This window comes from Gobio gobio, assembly GCF_949357685.1.
Source record: "Gobio gobio genome assembly, chromosome: 11".
Taxonomy (NCBI): Eukaryota; Metazoa; Chordata; class Actinopteri; order Cypriniformes; family Gobionidae; genus Gobio; species Gobio gobio.
The window spans coordinates 40,176,763-40,191,783 of NC_137104.1; the positions used below are offsets into that span (position 1 = coordinate 40,176,763).

At 39.6% G+C, this 15,021-nt stretch overlaps 1 protein-coding gene across 2 annotated transcripts in view; it reads left to right on the forward strand.

Moving 5' to 3' along the window:
* Positions 1 to 15,021, forward strand: part of cers2a (ceramide synthase 2a) — a 29,126-nt gene that overhangs the window by 1,668 nt on the left and 12,437 nt on the right. For both annotated transcript variants that reach the window (XR_013817452.1, XM_079828753.1), the window contains exons 2-5: positions 9,813 to 9,985; positions 11,384 to 11,501; positions 11,680 to 11,798; positions 13,092 to 13,149. Coding sequence is in view for 1 of the 2 variants with exons in the window: in XM_079828753.1 (XP_079684879.1) it covers positions 9,813 to 9,985; positions 11,384 to 11,501; positions 11,680 to 11,798; positions 13,092 to 13,149 (468 nt within the window). In the remaining variant the exon portion in view is untranslated. The remainder of the gene's footprint in view (positions 1 to 9,812; positions 9,986 to 11,383; positions 11,502 to 11,679; positions 11,799 to 13,091; positions 13,150 to 15,021) is intronic.

The following is a 15,021-nucleotide window of genomic DNA, read 5'->3' on the forward strand; positions in this document are numbered from 1 at the left end:
TGACGCTTCGAGCGCTGTTGAGCCCGTAAATAGGGCTGCAGCTATTGAATATTTTTGTAATTGAGTATTCTACCATTTATTCCTATCGATTAATCGGATAAGACGTACTTTTTCTTCATTAAAGAGCGATACTAAATATACAAGAGAAAACAAGACCGGTATCTTAAAATGAACAACTAATTTGTTTCCTTTTTAGAAAAATTTTAAGTTTTATTGCTGAAATTGCATGCATTAAAGCTGCAGTCCGTAACTTTTTGCGCTCTAGCGGTTAATAAACAGAACTGCATGTGTCTTGCGGAAGAACATTGCAGCCGGAGCTACTTCTCTCTGTTTATGTCTTTGGCGAGTCACACAGGGACTGTGCTCCTCCGCAGCGGTTCCTACCAAGGGGGTAATCCAGCACCCGGAAAGCGTCCCTTCCATAGGGGCAGCCATTGCTAACCAAAAATTATATTCGAAGATCGCTGGGAATTATTCGATTTTTTTATTCGAAAAACGCAACTCCTCCACCGCATGCACGCGTGTAAAGGCTACACACATAAACAGAGAGAGAGAGGGAGAGAGACCATTCACGCTCTCAATCTGTAGGATAACAAACTGTTTAATTCATTAGGGAATAGGCTATATCAACTCAAGCCATATATTTATTGTAACATGCTGAAACATATGACTGTAATGTGACATCGCCCCAAGTTACCTGATAAATGCCACAAGTCTACAGCGTGCGCGTGAGACGATGTGTTATTCTTCTGTTGTCTCAGGGCATTTTTTACTCTGGCATTTTAGTTCGGAATGGGGCACGGTTAGCATGAAAAATTGCTAATGTGAAAGCTTACCTACAGAGCTTGGTGTGCACTGAGGTACCGAACCCGAGAACACTCAACCGGAGTTCGGTTGCTCTCGGAGCTGAGCCGTGATTCACGTGAATGTGCAAACAACACTCGGGTGCGCACTTGTTCTGGAAGAAAGTAACCAGCGCATGCGTTTTAGCCGATTACAATGTCATTAGTTCAATAACATACACGTAAGAGATGATAGTGTTGATGATTTAGCTGAGATACGATCGCGAGAGCGAGCCTGCAGTGTATTCGCGCATAGAGTGCAATCAGGACAACAAATGAATGGCAATTCACCGTCTCCTCAAAAGAGTCTTTTTGCAAGCAGCAAAGCCGCCTTCAAGCGACACAAATACGGTAAACCCAAGTGTCGTTTACTCAGCTGCACATAATAGCACCAAATTAATTGAAAAAAGCTCAATATATTGACCCGCGTTCTGTTTTCTATCACGCCCGTGCACGTTTGTGATGACGTAAGATGAACACAAACGCACCAGGGTTCAAGTTGAGTGTGAAACCAGACCAACACTGCGGAGGCGCCACATCAGCACCGACAACATGGGGATTTTTTTGGGACGATAATCGCACATACTATTCGATATTCTATAATTAAATAACTAATCGAATATTCGAAAATCGCGACCCATCCCTAGTTAGCATTCCATTGACTCCCATTCATTTTGGCGTCACTTTGACAGCGAATAACTTTGCATCTGAGGCGTTTAAAGACTCCATTTGTCCATGGTTTATTTCTAAAGATACACGACAATGTATAAAAGGCTCCATTACCTTGTAGCTTACACTATCGCCCCGTAGAAGCCGTTTTTGTAAAAAATAGTACGTACTGCTCAGCCATCAGGAAGTGAGTGCTTCTACTTGACTTCACTTTTTTTAATTCAAATAAAGTTCATTGCACATACAGATCTACATTTTGAGCTAATCATTCATCATAGTAACGCAGCTTGTTTTATTAAGTTAGGAGCTATAAATTGCCTGTGATTTAAAGTGTGAGATTTAAATTACGCAAATCAATGAAAGCACGCAACTCTGAAAACAGGAGCGCACACAGCAGTTACAGCTCGTTCTGCTATTTGTTACGCTTAGCTTTAAAAACATTTGAATGGTGTATTCCGGTGATATCAAGTATATAAAGTCCCATTAAACATTTCACATACACATCACAATGACGGGGATGCATGTGCAAACTCCACTCATGCTGGTTGTGTGTTTTGAGTGCTGGTATCTCTTCAGCTGACGCGTAAAGTTCCGCGAACTGCCACAAATGTTAAGCTTAAGCGTTTTAAATATTCTCTCATCCACCCGCAATTTTTAGAATGTTACATTTTATTACTTTACCCACCTGACCTGCGGATATAACCGCAATATGCGCTAGTCCTCACACAAGAATTGTCTTTCTGCAACATGACCGTGTGTAGTTAAATGGACTACACAAAGCTTCGAGGCAAATTATTTTTTGAATTCGAGTAACTTGAGTCCTAATCGTAAACACCTCTGATTGGCCATTGTGCTCATGCGCTCATCAAATATGTCTGTGATTGGCTACAATGACCAGTGCTTCAAAAACATGTTGTAAATATACATCAATGACGCTTTTCACAGAGCGCTTTCACAGATACACACGGGAGCGTTTGAATGCACGCGCCTATCAGCCTACCGGTCCGCTGGTCGACGCCTGCTTGTGCTTTCAGATGCTCCCGCTTCCAAAACACTTTCAAACGCTCCTGTGCGTTGATCATTGTAGCCAATCACAGACACATCCGATGAGCGCTTGAGCACAATGGCCAGTCAGAGGTGTTTATGATTCCAGCTCAACAACGCTCAAAGCGTCACATTTTTTACATTTCAGTACCGGTCGGTACTTTTGACAACACTACTCTCTGCTATCTCAGACGACCACATCTTTGTCCTGTGTCGGCCACCGTAGCTTCTCTGTGTGCTTCAGGGAGAGGTGAGCGGTTGCATTCACAACCTCACTGTGCTAGATGCCGCTAAAATTGACACATTTAAAGAAATCGTTAACTAAAAGATTCATTAATGTCATCCCGATATTAATTGCCTTATGTTTTGAAAAAATTGCGTAAATAGACATAATACTCATTTGACCTACCACTTTTTGTATAATATATGGAAGTAGGCATATTTGGACATGAAACATGTCTTTTGTATTCAAATGTGCATAGTTTTTATGAATCATTCACTGAAGTGATTCATTATTTTCAAATATGTCGTCTTAAAGTCGGCATGAAATGAAACTTCGAAATGCATGTTATAAATCTTATTGTGCACGTTTAATTTTTTCTCCAATCTTTTAGTCCGTTTAAACCAAGCGGCAACCTCCTGCAGTTTCTCTTGAAGCCAATACAGAAGTGACTTCAACTGCAATTCATTGACTGGCCACTAGGGACAGGCTCCAGAAGGGAGCAGAATCGCATTGAGGCCCATGTTAAAATGCCCAACTTTACAGCAGAATAAAACATGTTTACAGCCTGGTACAAATTGTGTTTTTTGTCTATACGGCTCATTTTGCCCTTCATGACAACTGTGAGGGGGTGCATTTTTTTATAACTCATTCATTTAGATTATATAAAGCCTTAAAGTTCTGCATAATTAAGGGCGTGGCCACTTTGAGTGACAGGTGGGTAGCCATTTATCTCCTGTCTGTTAGTCATCGCGTCACCTCAGCTCCACCCACGTCCCGCCTCTTTGCCCATTTTCAGTTACCCTGGAGTGACGCGCTGCCAAGATGGCAATGGCCAGCTTGACCCTACTTTACGCTTCAAAACTGCTCTTCAGAATCCTATGGGTGACGTCACGTCCCTACGTCCATATTTTTTTTACAGTCTATGGTTTAAATCCTGTCCCTGCGAGCTCAAGCCCACATCTCAAAATCCAATCAAAAACTGATGCATAGAATCAATCCCTGCCGTCCTTTTTTTTCTTTTCCCATATTTCACTACACTCGGATGGACGTCACAATACAGAATAAAGAATCTTACTCCCCCTACATTGCAATTTTTAAGCATCAAATGCGTTTTTTTCCCCACACAAAACCGCAAAGGTGATTCCTCCAGGTTGTCAAAAACATGAGTCACTGATTCATTCACAAACAAAAACACCACTAGAGCTCTCCAGCTGCTTTTAATAGTTTGGGTATTTGCTAACCAAACAATTCTTCAAAGCCGAGTTTGAATACAAACAAAAGCTGTCTTTTCCAGACAGACTCCCTGTTCAAAGTCCAGTTTTCTTATTTCATGCTTGGCGATTAATTAAGTCCTTTGAGAGGCATTTTTGCAATTTCAAACTCCCCAAAGTTTGCAAAAATGTCCATTAGTAGCTGTGGTGATTTCTAATAAACAGTGTTTTGGATTGCCGCTCGACAAAAAAAGGATATTGTTGAATAGGAAATCTTCGAAATTTTGAAGAAATGATGACATTGCTGATATATTCAAGCCTTGCTCCGATAACATTCTAACAGTCTGTATTATCGCTGTGCTTTTAGCTCTTCATTCACACAGAATGGCCCAGCAAGGAAGAGAATCTGTCTCATTCTCAAGCCTGGCCGGCTCCAAGCAGTACTCATTACCACAGGTGACAGTGCAGCTTTTCAGCCGCTGCCAGCCAATGACAGTGGCCATGATGTCATGCTGACCTCTCAGAATGACTCCATTGAAACCGAGCAGGCTTTAGTACAGCTGCCGGCCCATCCGCTCAAACCGTGTCACTGACAGCACGAAGATAAGGAGTGGCTTTCATTGAAAAGTCCTCCACATTTTTTCTTGGACCCGTGTGAATGGTTCACCAATCTGTACCAGGGATGTGTTCATGTCCCTCCCAGGAGAGCTCATCTTTTAAAGAAAGTTGAAATGATAGCTCATCAGTGCACTTAAGCTCACATTTTAGTTTCTGAATGAATAATGTGGATTATCAGTAATGAGGCTGGTTGACCTGAGTGTTTACTAAGGGAATGGCAGCTTTGTATCTGTATTAAATCCTCTTAATGTGTTACTTTAGTGTTCTGTGAAGGTTTATTGACTGTGTATTGTGTAAATGTTGTATTTTAAACACGTGCTCTGTTCAAACACTAGTGAGCTGCCTGCATAGACAGTATGGCGTTATTAGGTGTGCTCCTGAATCTAAACGCCGTTTCAAGGAAACAATGTAAGATGGGTTCACACTTCACGAATCTGGCCACGATTGGGTCGTCTGAGTCAAATTTTGTGACTCCTACATGATTCCTCTGATCACTGTAAAAATAAAAAGGAGCCTTTTGGCCTTTCCAACTTTTTCCAAGTGCTCAAGTCACTCGCACATGCACTGTTGTATGCGCACCTTCTGCACGGGCACAAAAATTGGGATGCACACGTTTACGTCACACGGTCGAAGTATACTTTGGACTTTAGGGTGTGTTCACACTTGTAGGTCGGTTCGTTTGGTCCGGACCAAAACAAAACATTTAGTCCTGGTCCACTTAGTGTTCAGGTCTTTTTTTTTAATCACTGAACCTAAAGATACCGAACCTATTTCGAGACGTGCCTGTTTTGAGACCGAACTTACCGAACGTCCAAAATAATGCTGTGTGCTGGGATAAATGCTCTTGTTGTATGCGCATAGCCTGCATATGATGGTATTTTGACCAGCTGAGAACTCGTGAAGAGCTTATAAGGAGTCAAAACAGCGGCAGGAATCCCTCCATCACGCACACAAACGAAGATCCGCTGCGAGGAGACGCGGTTCTGATGTCTGTACCGAACTGTGATGAGAAAAAACAGGTATGCGTGAACATTCTGCCCTTTTTAGGGTTTTATCTTCCTGTTTTTGGATCATTTGGAAGTGGAGCGATCTTTTCAGCAGTCTCGGTCCGCTTGTTTGGTCCGCACTAGGGCCATCTGGACTCTGGTGAAAAGATCAGACCACTTCCAAACTAACTGGTGTGGTTCGAATGATATATGAATGCAACACGGACCAAAGACGAACCAAAATCAGAAAGATGAGACCCTAGGACAGAATGCTCACGCATGCCTGTTTTTTTCTATGTCATAGTCGTCATGTTGCCCATCACAGTTTATTGAAATTACCCACACTAACAGAGCAATCCCACCAGGGTTCATTTGAATTGAATCAAACATGCCAAGTGTGAACACAACCTTATATGAAGCAGTGTGGAACTGCTTTGAGTGCCTCCAGGAACTAGCCTGGATGCCAGCAGAACTTAGCCCCGCCCACAACATTTGAGGTCGGGAAGTTCGGTCTGGACTTGATCCGTTGTGGAGCAACTATACTCGAACCAGAGCTGTTCGGACCAATCAAATTGTCAGGGCGGGCTTTATACGATGATGGACAGATGATCGACAGTAACGTAATCATCCACGTCACCAAAGAGCGCTTGGGTTGAATCCGTTCTAATCCTAAACGGAGAACTTGTTCGTATATGCATTCACCTTTACTATTTCTCTCAAAAATGATGACCGTGTAGGTAAGTACTCCGTGTATCCTTAAATTCTTTTTACAACACCAGCAAAGATCGTTTACACTCATCTTCTTCTACTTCTTCCAGCGTGCGTGCAGAGTTCTGTTGACAACTATGCGTCGCTCAACACGTCACTTGACTCTGATTGGTTGTAGCACCTCATAATCACAGCCCAATGGAGCAGTATCAGACTCAAGTTGTGTCCCAAATGATGCACTATACACTATGCACTATGTACTCAACCGTCTAGCATATGAACTTTACATGGTTATTATGTAATTCAACATCGGAATCTAGTAGTGCCTCCCCCTCCCCACTACGTAATTAAAGCTGCGACAGTTGAGTGCATGAAGTGTCCAAAATTCCACACTTCGTTTTTTTTCCGTTAATTTAGTGCATCATCCGGGTATTTAAAGTGCACTTTTTCTTTTTGGAATTTTCAGTGTGAACACACTACTTACACTATTTATACTTAAAAATGTTGTAGAAGAGTGCATAAGTATGTGAATTGGGTCGCACCTTCATATTCTGACTAGAATCTGAGTATGACACCGTCACGCTATCCAGGAACTGAATTTGAAATGTATTTTAATGTATTTTATTTTATTGTACTATAGTTATCATTTAACTTCTATTATAATAAACTTAAAAACTGAACCATATACAAATTAAGAATTGTCTATAGCATATTTTAGATACATTTTAAAGCATGCACTTGCATGAACTTGGGAAAAAGCTAGTAATAGGCCAAATAACAATGAATACATAGAAAAAAAGTATAATACATAAGCAACATGAAAAATCAACCATTTATATGCAATAGGCTATACAAGACAATACATCTCGGCAAAATGCATGGGAACACAAATGTTCCATTTAAAATAAATAAATAATAATAATCAAATGTTTTTTTGCATACTCCACTTTAAAACATTAGTCTCTCAATCCTCTTTTGTTAAGTCTGACGTCACTGTTTCCTGGTCTAAAAGCTCTATCAGCTGCCATAAGTAAACAACAAACAATGCTAATGTAGACTCACAGTGCTACTGTAATACTACTGAAAACTCGTAATCCTAACTCTTATCTCCATAATGAAATCTCAGATGGCCAGACACCTATTCAGCTTTTATGAATCGTTAAAATATTGAAGTTTGGGATGCCGCGAGACTGTAAGTGTACACCTTGACTTTTAAAAAGCTTATCTTAAATGTGTGATTATGAATCAACAGTGCTCATAAAGTGCTCTGTTGGGTATTCTCACTAGAAACTAGTAGAGGCTTGGACCCGGAAACAGTATTCCTTACGTCACAACATAAGCGGATAACATCATAACCTCATACATTACATCGTTACACTGTTGACATTGAACAATGGACCCTTTTGCCCACAACATTTCACTGAAACGCCCTGACAACATAAAATGCAATCAATATAAATAATATATTCACAAAGGACATTTTTGACAGATGTGACGTGAAGGCCAAGTGCGTGACGTGGTAACCCATACTCAGAATTTGTCCTCTGCATTTAACCCATCCAAGTTAGTGCACACACATTAGGAATAGTGAGTAGTGAACACCAACACACTGCAAACCGTGGACACACAACACCCGGAGCAGCATTAAATACCTCACCAAAGTTTGATGTAATTGAGTCAGAAAAGTGAAAAGATGCAGCAGTTTCGTTTTCTGCCAGGCTTCTTTTTTCTCTTTTCTTGTAGATGGCACTTGATTTTGAGCTCTACAAGAGGTTTTCATTCCTGTTGAAACTTGTTTTTCAGCATACTATGCCAAGATCCCTGCAAAGTTTAACATTTATTGTTAGTAATGTAATTAACTTCATAGTTGTGAAAATAAAAACTATTTCCTCATCCTTGTGACGTTTCAAACCTGTTTGACTTTCTATCTGTGGAACCCAAAAGCAGATCTCGGGGATAATGCAACCCCAGTCACCATTCCCTTCGACTGCATGACACACAAGCAGAAACATGTTTTTCGTAGATCATTCATGAATCCATTCTTACGTAAACTTGTCTCGTTCAATTCAATACATCAATGTATGTAAAATAGATAAGTATTCTGTTCATATGAGTCCACAACTCATGTGTAATGAATTGTTAAAAGTGTTCTGAAACCGTATAATAGGTTTTTATATATTAAATGTATATATAAAAGACTAAAATTTGAGTTCATTAATAATCTTAACCACATACAGGGATGTATTCTATTCAAATTGGTCACAATGCAAATGATTAAGGCTTGCATAAAAAAGGTATCAGGCGTTATTGACGCCAAAGCTATCATATTATTTAACCGAGTAACGTAGATGAGATTTGAGAACTGCGGAATGAGGGAAGAGTAATTGATTCTCATAAACATAGCTATTCTAAAAACGAGGAATATAGTGTATGGATCGTTTTAAGTGGATTTTAAAGTTGAAAAGCTTCTATCCCCATTTACTTTTGATGATTGGACAAGAGTGGCTTAAAGTTTCATTTACTTCTGAGACTTTACGCATAACGGCACCTTGTCTAACATTATCAGTCATTGTCATTGAACTTTAAATTCACATTAGGTAGGTAAAGAGAATAAATAAAAATAAATATACACAAAGTACACCAAAAATACAATTTAATACAGAAAAGGTCATACAAATACTTACATGTGGTGCTGGTACTGTAATTCAATGTAGCCTCTGAAATGTTCACATTATTTCAGACATTTACTGGTTGTTCTGGGGAAACCAAAGAACAAAGCTGATTATATCCATGCACTAAAAATAACACGGGTGCTAAAAATAGTCATGTCGCCTAAATAAAAAACATAGTTGTACAATATGCTGAATGACAAAATAAAAAGACTAATAAGTCTATAAGATAATTTTGTAGCACAACGTTCATTAGATTAGTTAGCATCACAGCTAAAACGGTTTAATCATTCATATGCCATAGTGTGCTATAAACAAGTGGTAAACACTGTAAAACATTGTATAATAAATTACATATATGTGTGTATATGAATGTGTTGAAAAGTATAATACAATTATTATTATTCATAATAAAATGGCCTTTACAAAAGAGATCTTACAGGAACCACTTACATTTTTACAGATCTTACAATAACCCTTTTATGGAATTTGAGTTCCTCTATTTTCCCCGAAGCACTTTTTCGGTCTCATGGTAATGAAAAGGTGACTCCATAAACTCAGCACTGAATACAAAGTGCTTAAAGGATCCCAGAACTGCAAAGACTTCCAATAGTTCCACCAGTAATCCTGTTGTCAGAGAAAGAGTTTTGAGGCATTTTGACGTTCTTTGAGTTCCCGACAGGATATGTGAAGCACCTTTCATTTTTACATCTCTGATCTCTGTGTGCGAGTGATCTGTGTGTGTGTGTGTGTCTCACAGAAGCCCCATGAAAACAACTTTAATAATAATAGTCTTAGAAAATGTCTGATTATGTGTTATTTTTGTCTTCCTCTGCATCAAGATGTTGTTCGGGCTGAGCGAGTGGTTCTGGAATGAGAGGCTGTGGTTTCCAGAAGGCCTCGGCTGGGCCAACCTGGAGGATCGCGACGGTGTCATCTACTCCAAGGCTGCTGACCTCTGGGTGACCCTGCCCATTGCCCTCGCCTTCCTTATCATACGACAGGTCTTTGAGAGGTTAGTATGTCAATATTGTATTAGCAATATATGGTTTATGCAGTGGGCTTTATCAGAAGTGCAAAAGGGTTACTTCAGCGATTAGCTTTAAGCTTTGTATCAGTAGAAACCCGGTAATATATTCAAATTATCGTACTTTCCCCCCTCATGTCCCCCTGAGACGAGAGAATTATGCATTTTACTTCTGGAAAAAATCCTTGCGTCATCGGATGATTTTTTTGGCCAGAGGCTAGAGACTACAGCCAGTAGGAGCTAGTTCCGCATGTTATCAACCCGCCCATAGGGGTGGGATCTCACTCACAGAATGTAAAAGCGCACGGCCGCTCGGCTCGGGCATTCATAACGGAGCGGTGCTGAGCAAAGTGAGAGTTTCCACTTTTCACTGAATTCCTATGAAATTTAAGCTTCCATAGGCATGATCTGAAAACACGCCAGACTGGACACACGTCGTGAATGACTGCCACGCTTACCTCAGCTCTGCTCAGCTCTTCGCTTTCGTGATGAATGAAATCTGACTCCTGCTGCGTTTGTGCCGTGACTTTCATCCGGCTCACTCACACTTTGTTGAAAAGACACGTTCAGTTTTTAATTGTAGTGTCTATTCTCTAACTGAACTAAATTATTTTATTACTATGAAAATCAAAACAACGGTGGGGGCGGTGTCTTGGTGGGCAAGTGATAACCAGTAGCCGTGTCTTTGGGAGTGGCCTCATTGGGCAGCGAAGCAAGTGCATTCCGGTACATTTTCTGTCTTTTCTCAGTCTAGAAGGCACCCAATTCAAAAATAATTTTAAATTTCTACTACATAAATTACCCAGTTTAAATACACATTCATCTTCCCAGCGCTGAAGTACCCCTTTAAAGAATCCTGAAAAACATTTAATTCCACAGAAATATTAAGCAACGTGACAGTTTTCAATATTGATAAATAAGAAATGTTTCTTGAGCAGCAAATCAGATTATTAGAATAATTTCTGAAGGACTGAAGTAATGGCTGCTGAAAATTCAGCTTTTAAATGTATTAAAATACTACTGTAAATTGTAATACTTTACAATATTACTATTTTTTTTCTGTAGTTGTTCAAATAAGGTGAGCATATGAGACTTCTTTCAAAGAGATTTCTTTAATTCTTAGTAAGCCCAAATCTTTGAAAGGTAGTGTAATATGCAGTGAATTAAACTAGCAACTGTGTGCTGCAGCTCTGAAGTAGGATATTTGATATTTCAACATCTGTCATCATCTAAATGGAAACATTTAGTAATCAATCTGAATTAGTTGACATGGTATGACATTTCAAAAACTTAACCTTTGAACGATCAATATTTAAATATGGTTAACATTGATGCAGATTTTTCCAACTCAAGTGTTTAGAGTTTAATACTGTTTATCAACTTTAGGACTGTGGCCATTCCTCTGGCCGCAACTATGGGCGTAAAGGAGAAAGTCCGAGTGCATGTGGCACACGACCCCGTGCTGGAGTCATACTTCAAAATCACAAGTAAAAACCCCAAACAGGTACTGTTCAACATATTCTACACTGCCCGACTCATCAGTACAGAACGCTAAGTGTTCGCTAAGTCTTGTATGTACTGTATATACACATTTTCAGATTTTTTTCAGTCCACTCGTGATCGACATATCAGACGCATATTTCACCATTAACGGACCCTTCATGTTATCTGTAACTCTACAGGGTGAAATCGAGAGTTTGGGTAAAAAGACCGGGTACTCGGAGAGACGGATCCACAGATGGTTCCGCCGACGAAGGAACCAAGAGAGACCCAACCAGCTGAAGAAGTTCAGAGAGGCCAGGTACACAATCTGTCTAATCCCATCCTTTCATAAATGGCCATAAATTGCATCATGCTGTATATTTTATTAGTCTTGCAAGAAGCAATAGACTGCTTAATGTCGTAAACATCATAAAATGATTGAGTAACATGATTGAGTATTGAATGGTACGATGTGCAATTATTCTACAGAATACACAATATTCACTGTACAACAGAGAAAAAAAAACATACATTTTCCATTAGGTGGTAGGAAGTCTATTGCACACTGGAGAAACGGTATGTGGTATTAATAAACGGAATACAATTTGGCTAATGTCCCCATGTATAAAATAAATTCAGTGTTTTACTAACTGTGGGTTGGCCCTTTAATATCTCGCCCTTGACATTTCAACATCTATTTGTCTTGTGCTGCAGAAACACATCCATCACGTGTGATTAAAGGAATGTGCAGGGTTCAATACAAGTTAAGATTTATCCGAAGCATTTGGGATAATGTTGATTTACCTTTTCAAATATTTTCAAAAAGTGCAGCAATCTGAGCAGCAAACATCACAATCCACAATGTTTTGAGAGTACAGTTTTCAATATTATACGTGTCAACATAAATCTAGTGTGGTATTGTTTACTAATGTTTGTGCAAAGTTTAATCCATCCATTTATCCAGTTTTATCCATTCACGACCATGTAAAGCTTTTTTCAATACCATTGAAGCTCATCCACTTACAAAACAAATTACAATTCAGACAACCTTACAGTTCAAATATAATTCATGTAGGTGATTTAACAAGCTTCATATTTCAAAAGTGCATGACCCAGTTTACTTATAAGTGCACTACTGTAATTGAATCTTTTTTTCCTGTGGTAATGTACATTATGCCACAAAGGCTTGTCGATAGCTTTTAACTTGTATTGAGCTTTGAAAACATCCTTTAAATGAGGTTGTTCATGCCGTCTCCTACTGTCAGTCACAACATTAGGTCTTTAGATGGTTTAAATATAGGCGTAGGGGCTGTTGTTCGTGATGTGGGCTTGTAATAGTACAGTTTGTATTGTGAGTGGACTCTATCAGTGTTGTTTTGGCTTGTTTTTGTACATTTTGTCGCAGTGTGTACTGTAGTAACTTCATAATGCAAAAATAAGTGTAGACGCTTACATTGAATGGCTGGTGTTCAAATAATGTTTTGGAACCAATAATACAAATAATGATGTATTTTATTGATATGAAAGATGCCTTGCTTTGTATGTTATGTTGCTGATAATGTGTTTTACTTTTGGATGTCATTTGCTGAAATGGATGTACATTTTCTTACAGTTGGAGATTTACCTTTTACCTTCTTGCTTTCATTGCTGGCCTTGCTGCACTTGTTGATGTAAGTTTTTCAAATGCTTCCCTTTTCCAATTTGTTAGCGGTATATAAGTATATCGACAATGTTTGGTCATTTAGAGTTTATCGGCATGAACCAAAACCTACATTGGCCTATAATATTTATACATTTCCTATAATATGGCTGTAGTCATTATGAATCTTAGCTGGTTGGCACTTCTGCCATTTTCAAATTGCTGCTTTGTTTAGAGATAATACACATTTTGGGGTTTCAAATATATTAATGAATTTTGAGTAAGTATTGTTGTATAAAACAAACAATACTTGCTGAAATTTCACTAATTTATTTGAAATCCAAAAATGTGTATTATCTCTAGACAAACCTATTCGTACTTCACCGAAATATTTGTTGATGTCCCATTTTTATCCATAAATTTATCCATTTAATTTCAGGAATATTGTGTATGTCTTATGTGCTAACATTATATGTATATTCTAGCATATTTATATACACCGATCATCAGGCATATCATTATGACCACCTTCCTAATATTGTGTTGGTCCCCGTTTTGCTGCCAAAACAGCCCTGAACCTTCGAGGCATGGACTCCACTAGACCCCTGAAGGTGTTCTGTGGTATCTGGCACAAATATGTTAGCAGCAGATCCTTTAAGTCCTATACGTTTCGAGGTGGGGCCTCCATTGGTTGGACTTGTTTGTTCAGCAGATCCCACAGATGCTCGATTGGATTGAGATATGGGGATTTTGGAGGCCAAGTCAACACCTCAAACTCCTTGTTGTGCTCCTCAAACCATTCCTCAACCATTTTTGCTTTGTGGCAGAGCACATTATCCTGCTGAAAGAGGCCACAGCCACCAGGGAATACCGTTTTTCATGAATGCCATGAAAGGGTGTGCATGGTCTGCAACAATGCTTAGGTAGGTGGTAGGTGTCAAAGTAACATCCACATGGATGGCAGGACCCAAGGTTTCCCAGCAGAACATTGCCCAAAGCATCACACTGCCTCTGCCGGCTTGCCTTCTTCCCATAGTCCTGATGCCATGTGTTCCCCAGATAAGCGACGCACACGCACCAGACTATCCACGTGATGTAAAAGAAAACGTGATTCATCAAACCAGGCCACCTTCTTCCATTGCTCCGTGGTATTGTTCTGATGCTCACGTGTCCACTGTTAACACTTTCGGTGGTGGACAGGGGTCAGCATGGGCACCCTGACTGGTCTGCAGCTATGCCCCATATGCAAAAAACTGCGATGCACTGTGTATTCTGACACCTTTCCATCAGAATCCGCATTAACTTCTTGAGCAATTTTAGCTCAATTCACAGGCCAGCCTTCACTCTCAACGTGCATCAATGAGACTTGGCCACCCATGACCCTGTCGCCGGTTCACCACTGTTCCTTCCTTGGACCACTTTTGATAGATACTGTCCACTGCAGACCGGGAACACCCCACAAGAGCTGCAGTTTTGGAGATGCTCTGACCCAGTCGTCTAGCCATCACAATTTGGCCCTTGTCAAACTCGCTCAAATCCTTACGCTTGCCCATTTTTTTTCCCGCTTCGAACACATCAACTTTGAGGACAAAATGTTCACTTGCTGCCTAATATATCCCACCCACTATCCGTGTTATTCACTTCACCTGTCATGTTATGCCTGATCGGTGTATGTAACCTACAGATCCAAAGTTTGGACAAACCTACTTATTCTTTATTATTACTATTTTATACATTTTAGAATAAAAGTAAAGTCATCAAAACTATGAAATTACATATATAGGAGTTATGAGCAAACGAAGATCAAACATTAAAAGTTGTTAGAATTTTAAAAAAAGAAATTCATTCATGGGCACAAATTACATTTGAGGTCTTTTGCTTAAATGCTCAAAATAAGATAAGA